The sequence below is a fragment of the Panthera tigris genome, chromosome B1, assembly GCF_018350195.1.
Source record: "Panthera tigris isolate Pti1 chromosome B1, P.tigris_Pti1_mat1.1, whole genome shotgun sequence".
Classification (NCBI taxonomy): Eukaryota; Metazoa; Chordata; class Mammalia; order Carnivora; family Felidae; genus Panthera; species Panthera tigris.
In genome coordinates this window covers 160,068,094-160,093,632 of record NC_056663.1, presented here as the reverse complement: position 1 = coordinate 160,093,632, position 25,539 = coordinate 160,068,094, and the positions used below count along the sequence as shown (strand labels likewise).

General features: G+C 43.6%; 1 protein-coding gene and 1 long non-coding RNA gene across 5 annotated transcripts in view; one reads left to right on the top strand and one right to left on the bottom strand.

Moving 5' to 3' along the window:
* Positions 1–8,207: 8,207 nt before the first annotated feature.
* TMEM165 (transmembrane protein 165) overlaps positions 8,208–25,539 on the top strand; it is a 35,714-nt gene continuing 18,382 nt past the window's right edge. For 3 of the 4 annotated variants that reach the window (XR_006217009.1, XR_006217008.1, XM_042984502.1), the window contains exons 1-2: positions 8,208–8,660; positions 21,520–21,745. Coding sequence is in view for 2 of the 4 variants with exons in the window: in XM_042984502.1 (XP_042840436.1) it covers positions 8,454–8,660; positions 21,520–21,745 (433 nt within the window). In the remaining 2 variants the exon portion in view is untranslated. Of the gene's footprint in view, positions 8,661–15,254; positions 15,382–21,519; positions 21,746–25,539 lie in introns of those variants that run through there. The other variant, XM_042984503.1, reaches the window with a different exon arrangement.
* Positions 13,806–15,046, bottom strand: LOC122238038. Its single transcript, XR_006217010.1, has 3 exons — positions 15,001–15,046; positions 14,811–14,908; positions 13,806–14,200 (listed from the first exon to the last, which is right to left on the bottom strand). It is a non-coding gene; the product is annotated as an uncharacterized LOC122238038 (long non-coding RNA).

Sequence of the window (25,539 nt, the reverse complement as noted above, 5' to 3'; positions counted from 1 at the left end):
GTGTATTATACAAAGTCAGCCTGCCTACCCTTCCATCAGCATTCTCTGATTTTTAAGTATGGAGAGCTATTTTTCCAAAGATCAAAGAAATGGCCACCACAATATGGATCCCCCTTCTTCTCCTGGTTTCTTCTGCAATGACTCCTTCTAATAACTCTGCCTGAGAAACAAAATCACAATAGAGATGACTTACATTTGAAAATGAAACAACAGGGAATAGAACTTATACCAGATAAACCAAATTGGCTTCCCATAAAGCTAAAAAAGATCCACTTAATCATAATTGCTTTTATTTTTGTACAGAGGTTGTTATATAAGACTATTACTACAGGAATCAAGAAACCTAGAAAATATGTGTATTTACCCAAAATAATTTTAGTTCTATCTTCTTGACTTTTGCTAACATAATGGATATCTAAGTAGTATAATTTGTATGTCAATGCTTTTAATGGACCCATTTTAGCCCCATTTCTAATGTTTGTCTTGTCAAAATAGACTGAGAAAAGGTGCATGCATGTACAGAATTACAGTGAAAGGCATCATGATCAGTGTTTTAAAATTAGGAAAAACATTGCAATACATATAAGAATCAGAAAATAAATATTTGGAAGATATAAGATATACTTTACAAGTCAGTGACAAAATGACTTTGTAGCATGCCTCCGTTTTCTAGGCTGACTGTATCAAAGTTAAGTTTGAAACAGAAAAACAAAGGTAAAAAGAGTTGTCTGGGGAGTGTCTGTCTCCAAGCTACTGTGTGAATGGTGGGTAATTATAGACAGAAAAGCCATGGGCTTTTGTTAGCCCCAACTCCCAACCTTTCCCACTCACCCCTCCCTCCTGCAACTCTCTAAATGACTACCTCGCACCAGAAGCTTGGATTTTATAGTGAAAATAATTTAATGGGCTAGAAAGCGCTCAGAGAGAAAATCATATTGTTTACAATACAGCATCTCATCAACACAGTGGTACACACACACACACACACACACACACACACACACGATTAGCATTTATCGAAGTATAGTCTCCCAGAAAGGGTGGGACTTTGGCGTGTTCACTGCAGACTTCTTGTTACTACGCATGTATGATTCCAGCTGTATGGAGGGTATGTGGTTAGTGTATTTCCATACTGTAGGTCTCTAGAGGACCAAACTTTCCACTCCAGCATGTAGAGAGGAAGGACAAACAAATTGGCAGGCTCAGACCAAACCCAATGCACAGATAGGCGCTGGTTCTGCCATCACCTATTTTTTAAAAATTTGAATTCGTGACTGTAATAGTTAATTTTATGTGTCAACTTGGCTAGGCCACCATGCTTAATTATTTGTTCAAACACTAATCTAGATGTTGCTGTGGAGATATTTTGTAAATGTGATTAACATCTACAATCATTTTTTTAAATATACCTTTTAAGCAGTCTCCACACTCAATGTGGGGCTCAAGCTCACAACCCCAAGATCAAGGGTTGTGTGCCCTACTGAGGCAGCCGGCCACCCCAACATCTGTAATCATTTTAAGTGAAGGAGATTACCCTCAGTAATGTAGATGTAGTGATGTAGTGATCACTACACCCTCAGTAGTGATGTAGATGGGCCTCCTCTAATAAACTGAAGGCCTTGGGAGCAAAATCTGGGGTTTCCTGGAGAAGAAATTCTGCCTCAGGACTGTAATTTAAAAATATTGCCTGGCTTTCCAGCCTGCTGGCCTGCCCTAAGCATTTCAGATTCACTAGCCCCCACAATCACCTGAGCCAATTCCTTAAAAATAAATTCTTTCTCTCTGTATTCACACACACACACACACACACACACACACACACACACCTGTGATACTTCCCAACTTCCATTGCAATTAACTGTGGCCACGGGGCTAGCTTCTTACCCAGATGTAAGCAGATGTGCTTTGTGGCAGCCGCCTTAAAAGACACATACATACCTTGTGTCCTCTTTTTTTTCCAGCCAGTCCTCCATCCTGCTTCCCAGAACAAGCTGTCCGAGCTCTAGCAGCCGGCCATACTGGGTCATGAAGATAAAGGCACACCCTAGGAATGATAGGACAGAAAGCTGGAAAGAACACAGACCCTGATCACTGTGGAGCTGCCGGATGAGCTCTGAACTGCCTCTCACAAGAGAAAAACAGTCCTATCTAATTTATCCTTGATATTGTTTTGGATTTTCTATTACATTTAGTGGAATGTAATCTCCAGGATATTTCACGTGAAAAATCTGCATCATTTTCCACAGGAACCTTCTCAAATTGGTGTAGTTCACAAAGGAAGACATTTCTGCTGCTGCTGCAAGTAAGGCATTTCTCTACCCTTGAGATGCCACATTCGTAGGAGCCCCACAGACCTGCCTGTGGGTGGAGGGGCAGGTCTCAGTGTCCACAGATTTTTCATGGCACAGTTTTCAAGGCATGGGAGGTGGGAAACAGAGGGTCTTCCATTCCACAGCTGTGACCTATTTCTTGTTTTAAAGACCTTCATCTAGTCCAATAAGTTTGTATTTGGGGCGCCTGGGTGGCTCAGATGCTTGAGTGCCTGACTCTTGGTTTTTGGCCCAGGGGCGTGGGATCGAGCCCTGATTGGGCTCCATGCTGAGTGTGGAGCCTGCTTGAGATTCTCTCTCTCTCTCTCTCTCTCTCTCTCTCTCTCTCTCTCTCTCTGCCCCTCTCCTCACTCACAGTCTCTTTCTCTCTAAAAAAAAAAATTTGTAACAATTTGTATTCCTCTAGTCCACATAATTTTGACCCAACTTCTTAGTAATACTCAAGTCTTAGGTTAATGAAAGAGCACCTTCACCCCCAATTTCCAACCAGCTCTCTGCCCTGAATAGCATCACCAAACTTCTTGAATTAACTTGACAATGGAGGGAGCTGGGCCTGAGAGGATGTCCCCTAATCTAGGAGCTAACGGGATACAGGTTGGAATCTCAGTCCCTGTCAGGCTCCAATGGACCTGGCAATCCTTTGGGGAGGAGAGGTGTTGTGGGTTGAAGAGTTCTTGGTGAGTTAAAGACTGATTCTTGTCATTGGCTGTGAATGAACTCAAGGCCATGGGATGTGAGCAGAAAGTAGGATGAACTCCGTCTCTCAGAAACAGGCCAAAGACAAAGAAGGCATAGAAGACCCTTTGAAGCTACTCAGGCCATTTGGGAGGAATGTGTGAGTGTGCAATGAGGCTGACTTTCAAAGATGAAACTACGACAAGATCAGAAATCTGTGTTTTTGAGCCAAACTATGTCTATCTCTTGATTTGTTTTTATCTTTTCATTCTCATAATTTCATTAAACTAATGCTTCATTCATATCACAGTGTGTTCTATGGCCAGGCACTATTTTAAGTGTTTCTGTTTTGTATTAGTTTTTATATTATAATTATTTTGAGTGACAGAGAGAGAGAGAGAGAGAGAATATCAAGCAGGCTCTGTGCTGACAGAGCAGAGCCGGATGCAGGGCTCCATCCCATGAACTGTGAGATCATGACCTGAGCCGAAATCAAAAGTCAGATGCTTAACCGACTGAATCACCCAGGTGCCCCCAGGCACTAGTTTAGACCTTGGGAATACAGTGAGCAAAACAAGTAAGATTCCTGCCCTGGAGCTTACATTTTAGTTGAGGAATACAGATAATGAGTAAACAATCAGAGAATCAAGTTAAGTTTATTTTTTTTTTTTAATTTTTTTTTTCAATGTTTTTTATTTATTTTTGGGACAGAGAGAGACAGAGCATGAACGGGGGAGGGGCAGAGAGAGAGGGAGACACAGAATCGGAAACAGGCTCCAGGCTCCGAGCCATCAGCCCAGAGCCTGACGCGGGGCTCGAACTCACGGACCGCGAGATCGTGACCTGGTTGAAGTCGGACGCTTAACCGACTGCGCCACCCAGGCGCCCCCAAGTTAAGTTTAGATAGTGATAAGTGCTATGAAAAAGGTTAAAAAAAAAAAAAAAAAAAGACACTGAGACAGAGTGACCAAGGCAAGGGGAGGGAGAGGTCTACCTACTTTAGATGGATGGGCAGGAAGGTCTCCCTTGAGGAAGTGGCATTTCCTCTAAGTAACCAGAAGATCTGAAGAATGAGTGATCCAAGAAGAGCAACAAGTACTGTACAAAGGTCTTGAGGTAGAAACATGTTTGGTTGGGCACGGCCTGTGAGGTAGAGAAAGCCAAGGGATGAAGTCACAAAGAAGGCAGGAGTTAGATCACACAGAACTGTAATTCAGAGATAGGGACTTCGGACTTTATTCTAAGGGCATTTGAAGCCATTAGATAATGTTAAATGGGAATGAAATGATTTATTTTAATTGTGAATTTGAAATTTGGCAAGAATGGAAGCAGGGGGGGCTATTAAATTAGAAGTCTCTTTTAAGAGTCCAGGTGAGACATAACACCTACTCTGACGAGGTGGTTACTTTGACAAGGAGATAGAAGGAGGTGAAGAGATTCAGGATCTATTTTGTTTATTTTTTTAAAATGTTTTTTTATTTATTTTGAGACAGTGAGCGAGCACAAGCAGGGGAGGGGCAGAGAAAGAGGGAGACAGAATCCTAAGCAGCCTCCACGCTGTCAGCGCAGAGCCTGATGCAGGGCTTGAACCCATGAACCATGAGATCATTACCTGAGCTGAGATCAAGAGTCAGATGCTTAACTGACTGAGTCCCCCAGGTGCTCCCAGGACCTATTTTAGAAGTAGAGACAACAGAACTTGCTGGTGGATTGGAGGTGGGGTATGAGGAAATGAGAGGAATCTCTCGGGGATGCTCGTTCCATTTACTAGATGAGAAGGCTGGGAAAGGAACAGGTTTTTGGAGGGAAATCAAGGGACCTGTTTTGCTCATGCTTTGTTTGAAAGGACTGTGAGACACCCAGATGGAGACAGTAAGCAGATAGCTTGATGAGTGAGAATGAAGCGGGTCTTCAGCAGTCTCTCTGAATTTACAGCCTGTGTGTGGAAACTTAGTAAAGTCTGAAGAGGGGCCTGGAAGGGCGGCCCCCTTTCCTCTGGGCCAGCAGAGGCCCCCTACAAAGGCCAGGCTCTTATCATCTGAAGGGTTTGGCATGCCCGTGGGTACCAGTACGCTTCATTTCACATAAGTAGAAGTGCTTAAAGACTTGAGAAGGTCAAGCAAGTTGTAAACTGCTATTTGTCATTTACCTACGTTTCAATTAGCCAAGTGCTTTCTCGTTAATTCTCAATGATCTTCAGTTGGCTCTTAGCATGAAGTTTCTGGTTTCCGCTTCTTTCTCATCACTCCCTGTCCTGGCTTCTCTAATCAGCCTTTAATTCTGTGGGCTGTTTAAAGTAAAAAGCTTTAATCCACCCCTTGATGATTTGGGAGTGCAGGAGAGGTCTCTAAGAGAGCTCAGAAAATAGCTTGCTTCTTCACTACTTCTGGAAAGTTGAAGAGGAAAACAAAGAGTGAGACAAACAGGTGGTTAGGTTGGAGGGAGGGACTTTAGGTTTGGTGGACAGGTGTGCTGGGCTAATACTGAACTCCAGAATCAAGAGCTGTCTCCATCCGCTTGCGAGCAGCACTGGGCTCAGAGCAGACGGGGACTTCCCAAGAGGAAAAAGGTGGCAGTGCTAAGCCCAGCATGCTAGCGTACCCTGGCCAAATTTACTTTCTGTCAGTGGTGAAATGGTTACACCTCTGGGAGAGGCCGGGAAATAGCCCTCCTCATTGGAACTTGGAGTGGATAAAGGGCATTTTCCTCTAACGGATAATGGAAATGTTCACTGTTCATTGGCTGGTTTTACAGATTTTGATTTTCAGTAAGTAGGGCATGGTTACATTGCACAAAACAGGTACCAAGCACAATTGTGCCACGTATTAACTGTGTAATTTGGGGGAAAGTTTCTTGAACTAAGTCTCCGATTTCTCATTTGTAAAAATGAGGATACTGGTACCGACCTTGTGAGATCATTCCTATAACATGTTCAGAGCACTGCCTGGATCAGAGTCGGCACTATTATTATTACTGGTCATGATGGCCGTCACTATGACCGTGTTAGGAAATCTGCTAGGTGCTAGGGATGTAAAGATAAAAGACATAATCTTACCATCGAGAAGCTGAAGACTCTGCAAGGAGGTAGGAATTAAAAAAAACAAACATTAGAATCCAGTGTAATCCATGTGTGGTAGGGTTTCTTAACCAGGAGGCTGCCTGCCAGTGATACACTGTAGTGAGACTAAATCTGTGTAGGCTGAGACAGAAGAAACAACTTGGAATTGTGGAGCCCCTCCATCCTCAATGGATACGGGGTCAAGTAAGTAGCTCCCATTGTGTGTCAAGAAATCAGGAAATCACCTGTGATTTTAATCTTTTTTTTTTTTTTTTTTAATGGGAGATAGTCACTAGTGAGGTTAGAACAGGGACGGCTCTAAATCCTCAGAGTGGTGAAGCCAGGGTTCTGAGTAGCCCTCTTGATGGTGCAAAAAGCTCATTACTTTGGAATCTACACCAGGGGCCCAAAGTGGCAGAGCCTGCGGTCCACGGGATCGAGGTGACACTGAGACAGGCTGGAAAGGCCCTACTCAGGCCCAGATTCTGACACTGCACTGACCCTGCTGTTCAGGTTCCCCATGGTGACAATGCGTTACTGTTTACTTGTGTTAAACAGCTTTGCTGCCTTGCTCCTGAGCCACCTCACATGCAGAAGCTACTGCCTAGGCATCTTATAGCTGTAATCCATTAATCCTCACTGCATCATCTAACTGGGAATTTGGCTAGGAGCACTTCCTGTTAGAGAGCTCTGGAGTGTGTGGGTGGCCCATCCCGGAAAATAAGCCAAGTACCTTCCAGGCATCAGGGACACATGGCCAGTTTGGCCACATTTACCCTTCTGCCTTGGCCATTAGACTGAGTCACTAGACTCCCTTTCGGGCACCTCTTAAGCACAGAAAATCCTGAATTTGTAAAGGAGAGGCTTCTGGAGGTAGGATATTTTGGACTTCTGGGATTTCTATTACTGGTTTATGAGGGCTCAAGCATTTGCACTCTAGGGATGAACGGGGAGGCACATTTGTGCCCCAAACTGTGTAGGAGGCATCCTGGTCACACAAGAGAAGCATGTATGAGCTACAGTAGCATGAAGCCAGGGGTAATGAATTCTGTAAGAGGAGGTGTTGGAGGAAGACTTCTGAGAGGTCAGGCCTGAACAGGTTTTAGAAGTATGAGTAGGCGTTTACAGTGATAGAATGGAGGACGTTAACTACAGACAGGAAGAACAGCATGGACAAAAGCTTTACTAACTCGAGACATAATGTGGTGTTAGTGAACTCAAAGTAGGTTTGCCCACTTTGCCACGGATTGTTTTGGTAGATTCATTTCTTGTTCCCACATTTCATAGATACTGTTCTGTAGCTCTTCATAGAGTACAGGTTTAATACGTGGACATATATGTATTTAGAATATTGCTTGGTACATGGTTAGCACGCTCTTAGTCACACTTCTCATAACTAAGTAGCTCAACTTTGTATAAGATGTAAAATTACTTTCAAGCCCAACCAACAACCATCCTTACCTGTTTTCCACTCTTTCCCGCGCCTAAACACCCAATTTCAAAAGCCAACCAAGTTAAGAGGCCAGTCTAAGATAGGTACACCACAAAACATCCAAAATGGAAAGGCTTTAAATGTTTCTGGTCTGGGGATGATTCTAGGCAAACATAATATCTAAAACAAGTATTGAGGATTTTGTTACTTCCGAAGTCCCATTTCAGAGGTTTCTTTGAAACAATCGCATTTGACCCTGTAAGACCACCGTCCTCTATAGAAGGCTGCACGTTGGAGGCGGCACCGAGAATAGTGAGGAGCGTGGAACTGGGCTAGGTGTGGCGGTTCCCGCAGCGAGTGCCACGTAACCAGGGCGCTCCAACTAATTTGACATCTAGGAAAGGCTAAGAGAAGCGTAGGCCGGCCCGGATATTAGGGCAGAAGACTCGGGTGGGAACAGAAGCAATGAGCCGTGCGGCCTTGGGCTGGTGGGCAGCCTCGGGGGAGGAGGACCCCGCGTGGGGCGCGGGAAGATGCGAGGAGAGGAACGTCACGCGGTGCCGGGTACCTCCCAGGAGCGCTGGGTCCAATGGGAGGAGGGCGCGAGCCGCACCTCAACCTGCCTGGGGACGTCACGACGCCGAGGCGGACGCCCGGCCAATGGGAGGCCGTCACGGGCAGGGGCGGGGCCCGGAGGAATTGGGCTGGCCCGCAACGAGACAGTTGGCAGAGTCTTGTGGCCGCTGCCGGAAAAGGGGAGGGTCGAGCCGGCGGCTGCGACGCCGGCCTGCGCTAAGCCTCTCGCCCGCCCTTGTCTCTTACCGCATGGTGCCGGCTTCTCGCTAAGCTGGGGCGGCGAGGCGAGAGGGACGCACTGCCGGGGCGGCTCGGAGTCGAGGCTTCCCGTCGCCCGCACTTCCTCCTGTGGCGCCCGTGCGTGGCCGCCTCGGCCAGCGGGATGGCGGCGGCGGCCCGGGGGAGTGGCCGCGCATCGGCGCCCCGGCTGCTTCTGCTTCTGCTGCTAGCGCTGCTGTGGGCCCCGGCCGGCGTCCGCGCTGTCCCGGACGAAGACCTTAGCCTTCGGAACAAGGAACCGCCGGCGCCCGCCCAGCAGCTGCAGCCGCAGCCGGCGGCCGTGCAGGGCCCCGAGCCTGCCCGGGCGGAGGTGAGCAGGACGGGCCGGGCCGGCTGCGAAGCCGGTGCACCGGGTACCAGGCTCGCGGCCGCCGGGAGCGCCGCGCCCGGCCCCGGCTGCCGGCGGGGGGAGGGGAGCCCGCCCCGGCTCCTTGGGGTGGAGGCGGCGGAGGGCCCTTCTTCCCGGGTCGGGCCGGCCTCGCCCGGCTCCTTATGGGGGAGGGGATGGGAGCGCCCAGCAAGGAGCCCGCTGTAAACCTCCAGTCCGGGAGCATCGGGATGCTGCTGAGGAAAGGGCGTCTTGATGATCAGATGTGCCCTAAAGAGCTGCAAGTACTCGTTCCGGGTAGAAAGTTTGTAACAGAGGACAGTGGGAGGCTTTTCGTATTCCCTGAGGATGAGAACATCGGCCATTTCATTGCTGAAAACGCTCATCCCCAGCTGCTTACCCAAATTCAGCTTTGTATGACCTGTGGTTTTGCCAAATATATATGGATTACGAAGAGTGACTCTCACTTTTTAAAAACGTGCTCTGGCTTGCAGGAAGTAACCCTCAGGAACGCAAAGGAATAAGCCGTCTTTGACAGTACAGAGTGCTGCAGCGTACGGGATGCCAAAACTAAATTCATAAGCATACCAGAAAGAACCCTGTCCTTTGGCCTTATTAACGACTTTAATGTATGTTAATAGAATCACTTAGTCACTTGTGTCCAGAACCTCGGCGGCAATTTTAAATGTCTTCCCTGTATCGGGGAAGCTTTCTCCTCATTTCCAATTTGGACTCCTGAATTGAGGCCTCTGTGGTCTTTTCTGGTAGGAGAGGTTTGGCGCTCAGCCTCCCAGGCTACATTCGGCCATTCGCCGCCCAACTAATCTTTCTAAAACTGAATTCTGTTTTACTTCTCAGAAATTCTCAGTGAATTGTCCCCACATACTGACTTCAGTCCATCCTCTAATGCAGGATGTTGAGGTTTCTTCCTGATGTGGCGCCCAGTCTTTTTTAGCCACGGCATCCTTGCTCATATGCAATACTCAAACCACTCTAACCTGAGACGTGCCTTGTGCTCCAGGGCTAGTCTCCCAGATGACAGTCTCCCTAAAAAAGGCTTCAGTGAGCCTGGAGCCCACTGGTCAGAACCTTTCCCACCTTTCAGGAACCCGCAGACACCTACTGTCTGTGAAGACTTCCCCATAACTTCCAGTTTAAACGTGATTTCTCTCTTGCCTGTTACCCCTGGGCTCAGCTGACCCTGCTCACCTTTTCCACTTCTGAACTTGAACTGAAATGCTGATTCATGACATGTATTCTTAGTGTTTATCATTTAGCTTTCTGTCTTTTAAAATCCTCATCTGTCATTAACTTACTACTTTCAAACAAGACTAGTTTGGGTGAAGTAACTTAGAGAGATTTTGAATGTAACTTTCCAGGCCTTTTCATCAGAGCTCTAGTCCTATAGTGATTTTTGACATATAAATAGTGGTAGGTGTGGCTATTAATAATACCCGTTTAGGCACCTGGTGGCTCAGTAGGTTAAGCATCTGACTGGTTCAGGTCATGATCTTGGTTTGTGGGTTTGAGACCTGCATCGGGCTCTGTGCTGACAGCTCAGAGCTTGGACCCTGCTTCAGATTCTGTGTCTCCTTCTCTCTTTCTGCCCCTCCGCTGCTCACGCTCTGTCTTTCTCTCAATAAATAAATATTAAAAAAATTTGTAATAAAAAAAATAATACCCTTTTAGACAGGGAAAATCCAGACTTGTAAAATAAAGGCAGCAGTATGAATGATTGTATTAAGTGGTCTAAAGGATGCTTGTCTTTAAAACTGGAGATGTGAAGGGAAGGGGCAGGCACAATCTAATGAGATTTTTGTCTTTAATATTTTGATATACAGTTGACCCTTGAACAATGGGTTTGAAGTGCACGGGTCCACTTATACATGGATTTTTTTTCCATACAATACTATGAATAGTCTCTGTTTTGATTTTAACATTTTCTTTTCTCTGGCTTTGTTATAAGAACACAGTATTTAATACATACAACATATAAAATATGTGTTAATTGATATCAGTTTATGTTATCAGTAAGCCTTTCTGTCAACAGTAGGCCATTAGTGGTTGAGTTTTTGGGCAGTCCAAAGCTTTATGCAGATTTTCCAGTGTATAGTGGCTCAGCACCCCTAACCCCACACTGTTCCAGAGTCAACTGTTTTCTCGGTGGTTCTTTTAAGATAGGAATTTATTCTAAACTCTCTATTGTATGGTTGAATCTAATGATCTTGTTTTAATTATATTTTCATCTAACTTTGATATGACTCAGATTTTTTTTCTCTACAGTACTACAGCATGTTAGAAGAGATTTTTCTGTCATGTTTTCTGAACTACTTAATATAAGTATCATTTGCTTTTGTTGTCCAGTTGGTAGAGGTAAGATATGGTCAGGGTTCAGTCTAATAACCATATAAGCAAGGGCCAAGCATTGCTGGATATCTGAAAGTTTCAACCATTTTGCTTTGTAGTTACATCCAGTAGATCTTTTAAAAAGGTAGGATATTTAAATTTACTTTTTTCATGCCACTGTGTGAGAGTGGACTTCTGAAAATGGAGGGGGGAAATAATCTCTCCTTTGTTGCTAGGCATTCAGGTGTGAGATGTAATAACATAGTTATATCTCCCAGGGTGCTTTGAAGCAAGCTAGCTGAACTTCTGATAGGGCTTTCTACATTGGGTATTTTTTTTTTCTATAACCAGGTAAAAAAGTTCACTCTCTAGTCCTAGTTACAAATAAACCTCAGTTTACAAAGCCATGGAAAGAGTAGTTGTTGACTACTTTGGGTCCTTTCCTTTATGCAGTTTATGCTTCTAGTGACTTACTCCGGTTTTTTTCTTATTCTTTCCCTGGACAGAGCATGTAATACAAGAAGCATTAAGTCCCTTTAGTTTAGGGAGATCAGGCAGTTTATAATTTGCTGCGTATTCTGGAAGTCCAAAGAGCTGCTCTGGTTGCAGAGCACTGTTGATAAAGCCACAAAAGCCTGTTACCTCACCCAGTACAAATTCTTATTGTATTTCTGCTTTACTGTTTCTTGGCATTTTTTATTTTTATTTTTTTAACATTTATTCGTTTTTTGAGAGACAGACAGAGTGTGAGTGGGGAGGGGCAGAGAGAGGGGGAGACATGGAATCCAAAGCAGGCTCTAGGCTCTGAACTGACAGCACGGGGCTCAAACCCACAGACTGTGAGATCATGACCTGACCCAAAGTCAGACACTTAACCAACTGAGCCACCCAGGCACCCCTGTTTCTTGGCATTTCTTATCTTTGAACTTGTCAGAAGGCCTTCCGTGCAGTATTTTAAGCTTTTTCCCATTTTCATGAAGTTGCACTTCTGCTCCATCCAGCCCAACCTCCCACTTCTAGCCTCTTTACAGCGAAGCTAGAGGCTGTCAGGTGACTCTTGTCCTACTCTTGATTGCTGTGTCAAAATGAAATGATAATTATGTTAATGAATTTATTTGGTGGTATTCTATCCATCAAAGCGATTCATTTAAAAAAATCAGTGAAACTAAATACATTTAATACATTTCAAATCTCAATTTATAAATATATTACCAAACAGTAACATATATAAAAATAATGTTGTTAAACTCATTAAAACAAAATGTATTGGGGTCCCTGGGTTGCTCAGTTGCTTAAGCATCTGACTCTTAATTTTGGCTCAGGTCATGATCTCACAATTTGTGAGATCAAGCCCCATGTCAAGCTTTGTGCTAGCAGTGTGGAGCCTGCTTGGGATTCTCTCTCTCCCTCTCTGCACTCCCTTGCTTGCACATGCTCTTTCTCTCTCAAAACAAATACACTTAAAAAATGTATTTATGGGGTGCCTGGGTGGCTCAGTCAGTTAAGTGTCTGACTCTTGGTTTTGGCTCAGGTCATGATCTCACAGTTCACGAGTTTGAGCCCCACATTGGGCTCTGCACTGAGCGTGCAGAACCTGCTTGAGAATCTCTCTCTCTCTCTCTCTCTCTCTCTCTCTCTCTCTCTCTCTCTCTGCCCCTCCCCTGTGTTCTCTCTCTGTATCTCTCTCAGAAATTTTTAAAAATGTATTTATAAATTCATATAAATATGAATTAACAAATAACATTAAAAATAAAATATTAAAAAATAAGGGCTCCTGGGTGGCTCATTCAATTGAGCATCCAACTCTTGATTTCAGCTTAGGTCATGATCCCAGGGTCATGGGATTGAGGCGGGCTCCATGCAGAGTTTGGAGCCTGCTTGAGATTCTCTCCCTCTCTCTCCATCCCTCTCCCCATCTCTTTCTCTAAAAAAAAAAAAAATAGTAATAATAATAAACCTAACCATTCACAAATAAAAATAATTTACATGACAGTGAAAATTTATAATATAATTTTATCCTTTTTTAATACAATCTCTTAAAACCAGGTTTATCTGTGGTATCTTGTGTGTTTATTTATTTTTTTTATCTAATTCATTTTTTTTTTGAGTATATGAAATTTATTGTCAAATTGGTTTCCATACAACACCCAGTGCTCATCCCAAAAGATGCCCTCCTCAATACCCATCACCCACCCTCCCCTCCCTCCCACCCCCATCAACCCTCAGTTTGTTCTCAGTTTTTAGGAGTCTCTTATGCTTTGGCTCTCTCCCGTGGTATCTTGTTTAAGTTGCATGTATATTTTTGTGCACATTTTTCTACTTTCTGGAAAAGGCTTTTCTGACTGATACAATAAAATAATGGCAAGGAGACAGTTCTGAGCCCATTCTAAGCATTTTCCTCTAGACTTCTGTATCTCCAAATAATTTCACCTGTTGTGTGATAACTTTTGTTGAACGATTTTATTTTTGTGTTCTTGCTAGATCAGTCTCTTTCTGGGTAGCTGCCTAGATTTGGTTTCACAGGAAGCGTCTTCCTCTCTTCGCTGGTTTTGTCACGTGTAGCTGGAGATTCCCATCAAGCTTTCATGTTCTCGCCCTCACGTGTTCATTTGAACTGTAGGACTCAGTAGGAATTACTGTTTTCATTGTCATTTTCTTCTCTTGAAGGTCAGGAAAGCATAAAAGAGTACTTTTTAAATGAGGGAACTCCTCTTTCCCCCCTCCCCCCCGCCCCAGTTTTTTCATTTGAAACTAATTTTGAGTAAAGATGAGTTTTATTCAGCAATTTTTTTTTTCAGTTATGAGGTGTTGACTCTGCTCTCAAGATGTAAATCATTTGCATCTCAAACCCAAATTAAAATACTGAAATAGTGGTTTCTATACCAAGGAAAACACTGGTGCTTCATTTCTTGCTTTGTTCTAATGTAACTGGATAGTGGATACCAGAATGCAGTCCCTGCATGCAACCCTCCTGTAACGCCGACATAAGTGCTTCTGTGCGCACACTTTCTGCCTCTCTCCACGTATGGGACAAGACTGGCATCCGTTCCGTGCCTCTGCTCTGTGTCCATGTGCCTGTTCTCTTCTGACTTCCGGTACTTTCCTTCCTCAGTACCTTTATTCTCTCCCTTTCCTTGGCTCCTTCCTGTGTGCTGACACATGGCCGCAGCTTTTTCCTATTTGGTAAAGGGGAAACAAGGCTGTTAATTTAACTACTTGCCTGTGTTGGTTTCTCCTCTTCAGTTTTACAGACCAAATTTCTAACTAGGGATTTAGCGGCTTCTTCACTTTGCTTTAGTCTTTCCTTATCCGACTTTGGTTGCTGTCTTTTCATTGGAACTGTTTTTGAAGAATACCTAAAGCCTACCGACCTGCCTCCCCCAGGGGTCATTTCGCACTGTTAACCCTCCTCTTTGAGAGTCCTACCCCATTTTGGCTGTATGAACTTGGATCTTCGTAAGTTTCCATCTTCTTATGTTCATTTGGGATAATAGTTCTCAGGTTTCTGAGTATCAAGAAAAGCAATGAAAATACTTGGCATCTAGTTAGTCGCTCAGCGAATGGTGACTGCCCCCAACTGGACCATCTGTGGTGCTTGCCTGCCTGCTCTATAAATATCCAAGACAGTTTTGTTGTTCTTTTGTTTCCTCCTCCTCCTCCTTCCCTAAGTATAGACGTTCTCTAAGTCTCATTGTTTCCACTTACTCTAATCTCCCTCTGCCTTGGAAATCTCTGCCTGCAGGGCTCTGGCAGATCAATTTAGGCTGCCAGCAGTCAGACACTTACCTTGAGGCTGTGCTGGCTTCAAATCAGGAATCCTGGTTCTGATGGCCTCTTGGAAACCTTCATTTGAAATGCTTTTTACCACCTCATGTTGAATGTGTCTGAAACCAAACCCCTTATTTTTATTCCTCTGTCCCACATGCTTTGTAGGAATACAAATATTTCTCCCAGTAAACCCAGCAGAAAACCTTACCATCATCTTTGATTCCCGCCCCCCCCCTCCATTTAAAGTTATGTTGATGTTTTCCCTGTCCTTCAGGTGCAGAATTTTCCCTTCCCTAACTTGTCTTCAACATTGGTCTTATGCAGCTGACCTCCTCATGAATTGGTCCAGTGGCTACCATTCTCTGCTTTCTGCCCTGATCTGTTAGTCATAATGCCTTAATCATATTTGTGACATCTACTCAAACTTTTAAGGGCTTCTTGCTTGCCTCTGGGCCAGTCTGAACACACAGGATTTTCAGTCTGGGCTCAACTTATCTTTCTTATCTTACCCCAGCCATTCATCTGATGGTTTACTCCCCGTTCTCAGAACATGCCTGCATTCTTTCAAATGGTCAGTCCTGGGAATGAGGTAAGTGCATGCACCCCAATGTATTTTCAAGGTAATCACTCCGTGCGTGGCTCGTACTGAATCCTGCTGAGAATTTGAAGGAGGCTTATGAAATGAATTTCAGGGCCGACTTCCCCCACTGGCCAAAGGTTGCCCCACAGGTGTTAACTTCTCCATACTTCCGGGTAGTGAATAAGTACAGAGCTCTTACTTTTCTGGTTGGACCTGCCTGAAGCCAGTTGCAGCCTTCAAGGAACTGGTTCTCTTTAAGGGGGGTAAGAGATTGGGTCAAGAGATCTTTTTGAAGTGGTGCACAACAGGTGTTTGTAATTATGTGCATGGTTAAAAAAATAAAAACAACTCAAAAGGTACAGAAGTATGTAGAGTGAAACAGTATGTCTCCTCCTCTGGTGTTCTGGTTCAGGGCTCTGTAAACTGCAGTTTACCACAGGCTCCTTGTCTTGTAAATAAAGTTTTTTTATTGGAACAGAGCCATGCCCATTCGTTAAAGTATTATCCATGGCTGTTGTCAAGCTACAGCATCTGATTGGGTAGTTATCACAAATACTTTGTGGTCCATGAGATTAAATATTTGGCCCTTTAAGAACACGTTTGTCGACCCCTATTCTAGTCATCCTGGTTTCTTCCCTGTAAACACCCACTGGTAACTGTTTGCTGAGATTTGGCATGCGATAACAACTGTATACATGCTATATACACCTACCTACCTCTGTGCCCCTCCACAGACATACATACGATGACTGTATACGTAATGCATGCTTTTTTCCAACTTAAAAATATCTTACTGATTTTTCCTTATTAATATATATCAAAGATCCTGATTCCTCACTTACGTTTTAGAATATAGTATTCTAATAAGCTACCATTTATTTAACCAATTCCCTATTGATGGACATTGTGTTATTTCGTCTTTTATTATTACAAACTATAACATTATATTTATACATGCTTCTAACACAAAAAAAATAACTCCCTGAGTGTTCCTATCTTAAACTTTGTTTCAATCATATGCCTGCCATGACACATTGTCCACAGTATGCATTCACTTTTACTTGAGGGGAACAGGATCATTAGGGGCTGGAGTTGTTGGGTTAGGCCTTTCTCATGAGGTTCTGTGTAAGTTGGATCTTGAGGAATCAAGATGAATAATGAAAAGGGGGTAGGAGGGGCAGTAGGGCTACATCGTTGAAGGCTTGTGGTTACCAAAACCTTAACGTGCTCTTGTGTTGCACTGCCCAGAACCAGAGCCATGAGCCATGGCGGTTCTTACGCACTTGAAACGTGGCTAGTTCACATTGAGATGTGTGTGAGATGGGTGTGGCAGGTAGATCGACAACAGTGTTTGAAGACTTAGTGTGGAAATAAAAATAAAAAGAATGCTATGCTTCCAGAGTAGTATCTTGGATATATTGGAAATATTGTTAAAAATAATTTTCTTTGGGAGTACCTAGGTGGCTCGCTCAGTTGGTTAAGCATCCGACTCTTGGTTTTGGCCCAGGTCATGATCTCATGGTTCTTGAGATTGAGGTCCGCATCGGGCTCTATGCTGACAGCATGGAGCCTGCTTGGGATTCTCTTGCCCTCTCTGTTTGTCCATCCCCCGCTTGTGCTCTATCTCTCTCTCTCAAATAAAGAAGTAGAAACTTAAAAAAAAAAAAAAAGTTTTATCTTTTTACTTTTTAAAATGTGGCTACCAGAAAATTTAAATTATGTGGCTTGCAGTATTTTCTATTAATACTATTAATAATATTATTAATAATAGTAATAAATAAGCTCCTCTGGCTTATTTATCCTTCCATATGGACCGTAAGGCTCATTCTTAAAACAGTGAGGTAACACGATGAACCTAGTTTTACAGAGATTAAACTGGTTGTGTTGTGGTGTGCTGAGATAACTGTTTGTAGCTGAGCCCTTGCTGTGTCCTAGGCATCATCCTAACAGCTTTATGTGTTACTAACTCAGTCTTCACAGCAAGTCTGTAAACGTAGGTACCCCTCATCTTACAGTGGGGCTTGAGTCACAGGGAGGCAGACCTCCTGGCCCAAGGTCGACTGATAATGCCTTGGCTGTGGACCCAGGCATTTTGATAGCAGAGCACATACTAAACCATTACAAGTCACCCAGAAGGTGAGTTAGAAAAAGGACGTGCTCCTTGCACACAGTAAGCACTTAGGCATTTGACAGCAAACGCATGGTAGCTGATAATTTTCGACCCTATTATTAGCACTTTAAGTTTTAAAAATTGATCTCCACAATACCCTGATACTTTGGTTTTACATTCTTTTCACCGTGGTTGGCGGTTTCACACTTATCTTTTTGGATATCCAAGCTGCAAGTTGAGTTTCTTGTGTTCTGTATATAGCAAGTTTTTAAGAGTATATAGTTTTTTGTTTTCTCTTGTCATACTCAGGAGGCAAGTTTTATTTTGTCGTCTTCATTTTTCACAGAGCAACAGAGAGGCGAAGTAATGTGGCCAAGGTTTTATAGCAGGGAATTATAAAGCCATAAAAATATGTAGTTTTGGTCACTGTTTTGTTTTTAAAAGTAAACATTTTCTGTTTGAGCTTGGACCTAATTGATCATAAACAACGTATATTTATTCCTAAACATTTTCTTGGATTTCAGATGATACATACTTTACAGAGACGTTTCTTCATACAAAAGGTGTATCAGAGAGGAGAATGGTTGCATTAATGAGAGCCAAGTTGCAATGCTTATATATATATTTTTTGATGCTTAATGACTGTAGAGTATTTGAAGAGAAAGGAAGCTCATTTTTAAAGAAACATCAGCATAGATGGAACTAAGATGGTAATGGAGAGAAGGCCAGAATTTCTGTGAATGGTACTTCTTCAAGAGCCGACTTCCAAGGCTGTCCTTCTTGATTTAGTCCTAATACCAAATATTTTCTAAAATGTTAAATTTCCCCAGTTTGTAGCTCAAAGTTGTAGTCTCATAAATGCTTAAATCTTGCTGATCTTCACTGTGGAATGGGACAAGTTTACGTTGTTAGTTGAGGAATATGTCGACATGCACACTGAGAATTTTCCTGTAAGTGGTCCTTTTCTTCCCTGGAATGCTGACCTTGAGCAGGGAATTTCCTACCTTCTCTAGCAGCCCAGCTCGGCTTCAGGTGGCTCTCTGGGGGGTAGAAATCTTTTCCCTGTGTTAAGCTAAAACCTGCCACCAAACCTGCTACCTGTGACGTTTGTTTTAAGTTTTTATTTATTTATTTTGAGAGAGAGTGCGCATGTGCGTAGGGGAGGGGAGGGAGAGAGAGAAAGAGAGACAAACAGGCACATACACACATAGAGAATCCCAATGTGGGGCTCAAACTCATGAACCCTGAGCCAAAATCAAGAGTCAGAGGCTTAAATGACTGAGCCACCCAGGTGCCGCCCTCCCCCGGTCCCCTGGGACTTTTTTTTTTTTTTTTTAACGTTTATTCATTTTTGAGAGAGAGACAGAGCATGAGTGGGGGAGGGTCAGAGAGAGGGAGACACAGAATCTGAAACAGGCTCCAGGCTCTGAGCTGTCAGCACAGAGCCCGACGCGGGGCTCGAACTCACAGACTGAGAGATCGTGACCTGAGCCGAAGTCGGATGCTCAACCTACTGAGCCACCCAGGCGCCCCCCCCCCCCCACCCCGGGCCTTTTAGTTCTACCTCTTGCAATCATACAGAGTAAATACACACATAGAGACTTTTGCGGTTATTGGAACAGAGGCCCCCAGTCCTTCCTAATCCCTCATTTGATTGTTTTGGAGCCTGAGTTGGCAAACTTTTTTTAATGACCCAGATAATACTTTAGGTTTTGAAGCTACTTAAGGTCTCTGTTGCATAATTTTCCTTTCCTTCTTCCAGCCCTCCTCCTTCCGTCCCTCTTTGTTTTTATTTTTTGCAACCCCTTGAAAATACAAAAAACACTCTTAGCTGACACAGGCTGGACTTGGCCCCACGGTAGCTTGCCAGTCCCTGGTTTTAGAGCCTCTTCTGTCTGGGATGATCTTCGGGGGGGCAGTGCCTTCTTCATGGTGCTGCCCCAGAGCCATACAAAACTTCGGTAAGAACTGAGCAGCACAGAATAATGGATTTGCTACTATTTCAAGTACTTGAAGTGCCTGTTGTTTGTTTTGAGCTTGGTCACGTTTTCAGCTTAAAACGACCTTATTAATGCTGACCAAGACTTCGGTTTATCTTTTTTATTAGACCACATTACATCTCCTAGGATATTTTTAGACTTTAGCCTAGGACCATCCGTATATACAGCTATCCATGTCTATTTTTTTAATAGTTTTTAATTTTTTTATTGAAGTGAGGTGGACACAGTGTTATATTCGTCTCAGGCGCACAGCACAGGGACTCAACAACTGTGTTATGCTACCTCACAGGTGTAGCTGCCATCTGTCACCATGCATGTCTACCATAGTACCATGGCTATAGTCCCTGTGCTGTACCTTTTATTCCCGTGACTTATTCACTCCATTTTGCCCATCCCCCTACCTCCAACTCCCTGGCAGGCATCAGTTCTCTGTAATTATGACTCTGTTCATGGTTGTTGTTTATCCATTTGTCTTGGTCTTCCACATGTGTTTGTCTTTCCCTTATTTCACTTAGCCTAATACCCTCTAGGTCCATCCGTGTTGCTGCACATGACAAGATCTCATCTTTTTTATGGCCGAGTAATATTCCACTGTGTGTGTACCACATGTTTATTCATCCATCTGTTGATGGACACAGGCTGCCTCCCTGTCTTGACTATTGTCAGTCATGCTGCAGTGAACATAGGAGTGCATATATCTTTTCAAATTAGTGTTTTTGTTTTCTTTAGGTGAATACCCAGTAGTGGAATTACTGGGTCTTAGGGTAGTTCTATTTTTAATTTCTTGAGGAGCCTCCATTCTGTTTTCCACAGTGGCTGCACCAGTTTGCATTCCCACCAGGCACATGAGGGTTCATTCCCATTTCTCTGCACCCTCATCAACACTTGTTATTTCTTGTCTTTTTTATTCTAGCCATTCTGACAGATTAAGGTGACACCTCATTACGGTTTTGATTTACCTTTTCCTGACGAGTGATGTGGTGCATCTTTTCATGTGTCTCTTGGCCATCTGGATGTCTTTGGAAAAAATACCTGTTCGGGTCCTCTGCCCATTTTTAATCAAATTATTGGGGGTTTTTTGGTGTTGAATAAGTTATATATTTTTATATCCAGTTATATTAAACCTCATCTTAGCTGGAGCCATTTCTTGCTCTAGTCTGTTGAGAGCTTTCTGGAACCTACTTTGTCCTCTAAAGTGTTAACGGAATTTCTCTCAGCTTTCCATTACCTGAATGCTTGATAAACATACCTGGCTCTTCCACTCAAGTTACAAGTAAAAGTTTGAATGAGACATAGCTGAGAACTAAATCTCAAATCACAAATACTTAGAAAATAAGGTAGTTTTAGTATGGGGCTATAGCTGGTCTCTACTCTTTTTTTAAAAAAATTATTTTGTAGACTTGTACTTGGATCTGCATTGTGGCATCCATCAGCTAGAGGTTTTGGTCATTACAAATGGCTTTCAGAGTGGGGCACCTGGGTGGCTCAGTCAGTCAAGCATCTGACTGCAGCCCCGGTCATGAGCTCCTGGTTTGTGAGTTCAAGCCCCGCATCAGGCTCAGAACCTGGAGCCTGCTTTGGATTCTGTGTCTCCTTTCTCTCTGTCCCTCCCTTGTTCATACTCTGTCTCTTGCTCTCTCTCAAAAATAAGTAAAAATTTTTTTCAGTGTTTATTTATTTTTGAGACTGAGACAGAGTATGAATGGGGGAAGGTCAGAGAGAGAGGGAGACAGAGAATCCGAAGCAGTCTCCAGGCTCTGAGCTGTCAGCACAGAGCTGGACGCGGGGCTCGAACTCACAGACCGTGAGCTCATGACCTGAGCTGAAGTCGGACGCTCAACCGACTGAGCCACCCAGGCGCCCCAACATTAAAAATTTTTTTTTTTAAAAATGGCTTTCACAGTGCTTAGGCAGGAAATAAGTCTAATGGCCAGAAAAAACCTTAATTCGCATTCAAAAATAAAACAATTTTAAGTAATGATTTTTTTCAAGAAGTAGCTGATACATACATATATATATATTTTTTTTTTATTTCAGAAAGGATTTACACCAGCTGCCCCGGTTCATTCCAATAAAGAAGATCCAGCTACCCAGACAAATTTGGGATTTATCCATGCATTTGTCGCTGCCATATCAGTTATTATTGTATCTGAGCTGGGTGATAAGACATTTTTCATAGCTGCCATCATGGCCATGCGCTATAACCGGCTGACGGTGTTGGCTGGGGCCATGCTTGCCCTGGGCCTGATGACGTGCTTATCAGGTGAGTGTGCTCTTTCCTCCTAATGACTTCAGTGGATTAAGGAGACAGTGTGGTGTGGGCCGTTGAGTCATGGAATCATCCAGCTAGTTGGGTTGCAGTTTGGTTCCCAGAGTTCCAGAATTTAGTAAACAGAATATGGTATCGGTACATAAACCGCTGAAAACCATGTTGCGCTTTTAAAGTTAAATTTTCAGCTATTCACAGCCAAGACACATACTTCTCATTTCTTCACTAGTTTTTATCCTTGCTATGACTGTGTGTATCCTGGCTTTTTTTCCTTTTCCGTCCAGATAGGTTTATATCTGATATCTTAGAAACAGGACTCAAATACATTTCAGGGATATGTTGGAAACCAGTAACTGTTGAAGGACATCTCGTAGTTACTGTGTTTGGTTACGCTGTTCTTACCCCATTATAATAAAGGGCTGAAATGTTCTTAGACTCCCAGTTTGTGTTTCTATTCTACAGGCTTCATTTTTTCAAAGAATTAGACCATGCGAAAGTAAACGTTAACACTAAATAAACAGAGTGGAGTCTCTAAGTCCAAAGCCACCCCAAGCTGGGAGGAAAGCCGGGAGCTTCCCCTTATAGCCAGACTTGGTTTGGAGTCTGATGCCGGGTAGTGGCCTAATGATAAGTTCCTTAACCTGCGAGCTTCAGTGTCCGCGTCTGTAGAACAGAGAGGATAAAGCCTACTTCCCTTGTAGGGTTGTGGTCCGTGTTAAGTGAGATCCTATATTGCAGGTGCTCGGTCCTCTGCCCCTCAGCATCTCTCACATCTGAAGCTTAGTTCTTCATGTACAGAACAAGTTCTGTTTCTTGCTGCTTGGACACCCGTCCAAGTTAAAGTTGTTTTAAACCTAAAATAAAAGAGTATTTTACTGATTAAAATAATTTGACCACTTTACACATTTTAGAAGTTAAAGCATTAATCATATTTCATAATAAAAACAATTTTTTTCTTCCAAAGGAAATTCTGACACAGGAAATAGGAGAGTGGAGAGAGTTGTTAAGTGGTGAAGTCATCGTTCGGAAGGAGTATGAATAGTATCAGAGGATTTTATTTTTTAAACTTCTCTCACTTTGAGGGTAGCTTGAAAGCTGGCCTCTCTGCCTGTTCCCTCCTCAGAACCCGGTGCCCTGGGCTCCCCCACCTCTTCTCTCTGGTCACTTCCTTTTCCTCAGCTGAGGGCCGCCTTGGTCTCCTGCCCTGCCCTCACCTGTCTCCCCTTCCCGCTGGCCACGCTGCGCACCTGTGCTGTAGGCTGGTGCGGTGGTCTGCAGACTTTCCTTGTGTCTCATTTGGAAAAACTGCACCCCTCTCATGTGGAAGTTATCTAAAGCGTGTCATCTTAAGTTCAAGGGGTTGCAGAGATCTAACTTCTGGTATATTTTTCCTCATAGAATTTTACCCTAATGATTATGACTTTCTCCTTGAAAATCTCTTATGGATCACACTGTCATTTATCTGCAGCAAAAATTTGCATATAAAGTGAATTTTAAAAGAGACCGGCGCCTGGGTGGTTCAGTCTGTTAAGCGTCCGACTTCGGCTTAGGTCACCATCTCATGGTCCGTGAGTTCGAGCCCCGCGTCGGGCTCTGTGCTGACAGCTCAGGGCCTGGAGGCTGCTTCGGATTCTGTGTCTCCCTCTCTCTCTCTGCTCCTCCCCTGTTCATGCTCTGTCTCTCTCTGTCTCAAAAATAAACATTTAAAAAAAATTAAAAAAAAAAAAGATACTGATAGTTTCCTTTGTTAAGTCTTCAAATGTTAATATTTTTTACAGATTATAGTTATTAATAGTACAGTTGATCAAAGCAAACTATATCACAAACTACATACATTCATATTACGTATATTTAGCTAATATATCACACTACCCAACACATTTTTTAAAGTTTGGAAATGCATCTTTTAATGAAATGATAGAACTATTCTCTTTAAATTAGCTTATATGTCCTTGGATGAATATTTCTGTTGATAGAATTAAGCAGGGTGTCGCCTCAGTTCTGATCTTTATTTTTTTAAAGCTTATTCCTTTACTTTGAGAGAGAGAGAGAGAGCGAGCACAAGTGGGGAGGGGCAGACAGAGAGGGAGAGAATGTGTTCTGTCAGCACAGAGCCCGAGATGGGGCTTGATCTCACAAACTCATGAGATTATGATCTGAGCTGAAATCAAGAGTCATATGCTTAACCAACCGAGCCACCCAGGCACCCCTATTTTTTTTTTAATGTTTATTTACTTTTGAGAGAGAGCTCAAGAAGGGGAAGGGCAGAGAGGGAGGGAGACACAGAATCCGAAGCAGACTCCAGGCTCTGAGCTGTCAGCACAGAGCTGGACACGGGGCTCAAACCCATGAACTATGATGTCATGACCTGAGCCAAAGTTGGACGCTTAACTGGCTGAACCACCCAGTTGCCCCTACATGTTAGTCTTTTACTTAGGAGTACTTTGTTTAACTGGCTATATTTAGAAATAATTGAGAAAATTGAAATATTGTTCATTTGTGTGTACTTTTGCCAATAAAGGATTTTATTTAAAAATTGTATCACATCACATATTTTAAGTACATTTTTGCCAGAACCTTGGAGCTGCAGATATAGCTCATTCAGTTTATGGGAAATGTCTGCCACGTTACCTGATTGCTATAGCAGTTCTAGTAGGTCCATAGTAAATCATCTAATCCTGTGACTCTCGGTCACAAAGCATTTGACTTGGTTTTTGAATTTAAATGAACATGATGGGGCGCCTGGGTGGCTCAGTCGGTTGAGCGTCCAACTTCGGCTCAGGTCATGATCTCGCAGTCTGTGAGTTTGAGCCCCACGTCGGGCTCTGTGCTGACAGCTCAGAGCCTGGAGCCTGCTTCAGATTCTGTTTCTCCCTCTCTCTCTGCTCCTCCCTGGCTCACACCCTGTCTCTCTCTCAAGAATAAATAAAGAAAAAAAATTAAAAAAAAAATTAATAAATGAACATGATATGCATCCCCATGACAACAATCTGCTTTAGAATTCTTCTTAAATGGACGATAGGTGGCTGGATTAGGCATGGCACCCAGCTATGAGAGTGCCACAAGGGCGAAGTAAGACACCGAGGGCTGTAGTATTTCCTTCTGATGATCTCTTTGCTTCGTGTAACAAGACTCTGCCTTAGGGAACATGCATTGTTTACACTGGTTGGGGAATGAAAGAGGCACAATTTCTCAGTGAAAATTGTCATTCCTATCAAGGCCCAGGTACCCTATTTCTTTTCTTTTTTTTTTTTAATGTTTGTTTATTTTTGAGAGACAGAGCGTGAGCAGGGAAGGGGCAGAGAGAGAGGGAAACACAGAATCCGAAGCAGGCTCCAGGCTCTGAGCTGTCACCACAGATGTGGGGCTTGAACTCCTGAACCATGAGATCACGACCTGAGCCAAAGTCGGATGCTTACCCGACTGAGCCACCCAGGGGCCCTGCAGGTACCCTAGTTCTAATGCCATGACCATTAGTTCCAACAAACATAATGCCATTATTTCTGATGTCATGACCTTACCAGAAACTTGCATAAGACAGGGAAGCCCCAAAGCCCTGTGTCTGATTTATGCCTTGATTGAAGACACCGGTAGTTTAGACCCCCTCTCTGCTGCCCGAGGACATCTGTTTTTCCGTACTGTGGGGAAATGCACCACAGGAGGCTGGGTAAAAGGCATCCTTGTAAAGGAGACAGACGGCAACCAAGAAGGGATGTGAGAAAGGGAAGCCGGCAGGACTCCTTAACCACAAGCATGTTTTTAGGCAGATGAATTTTAGGAAAGAGAAC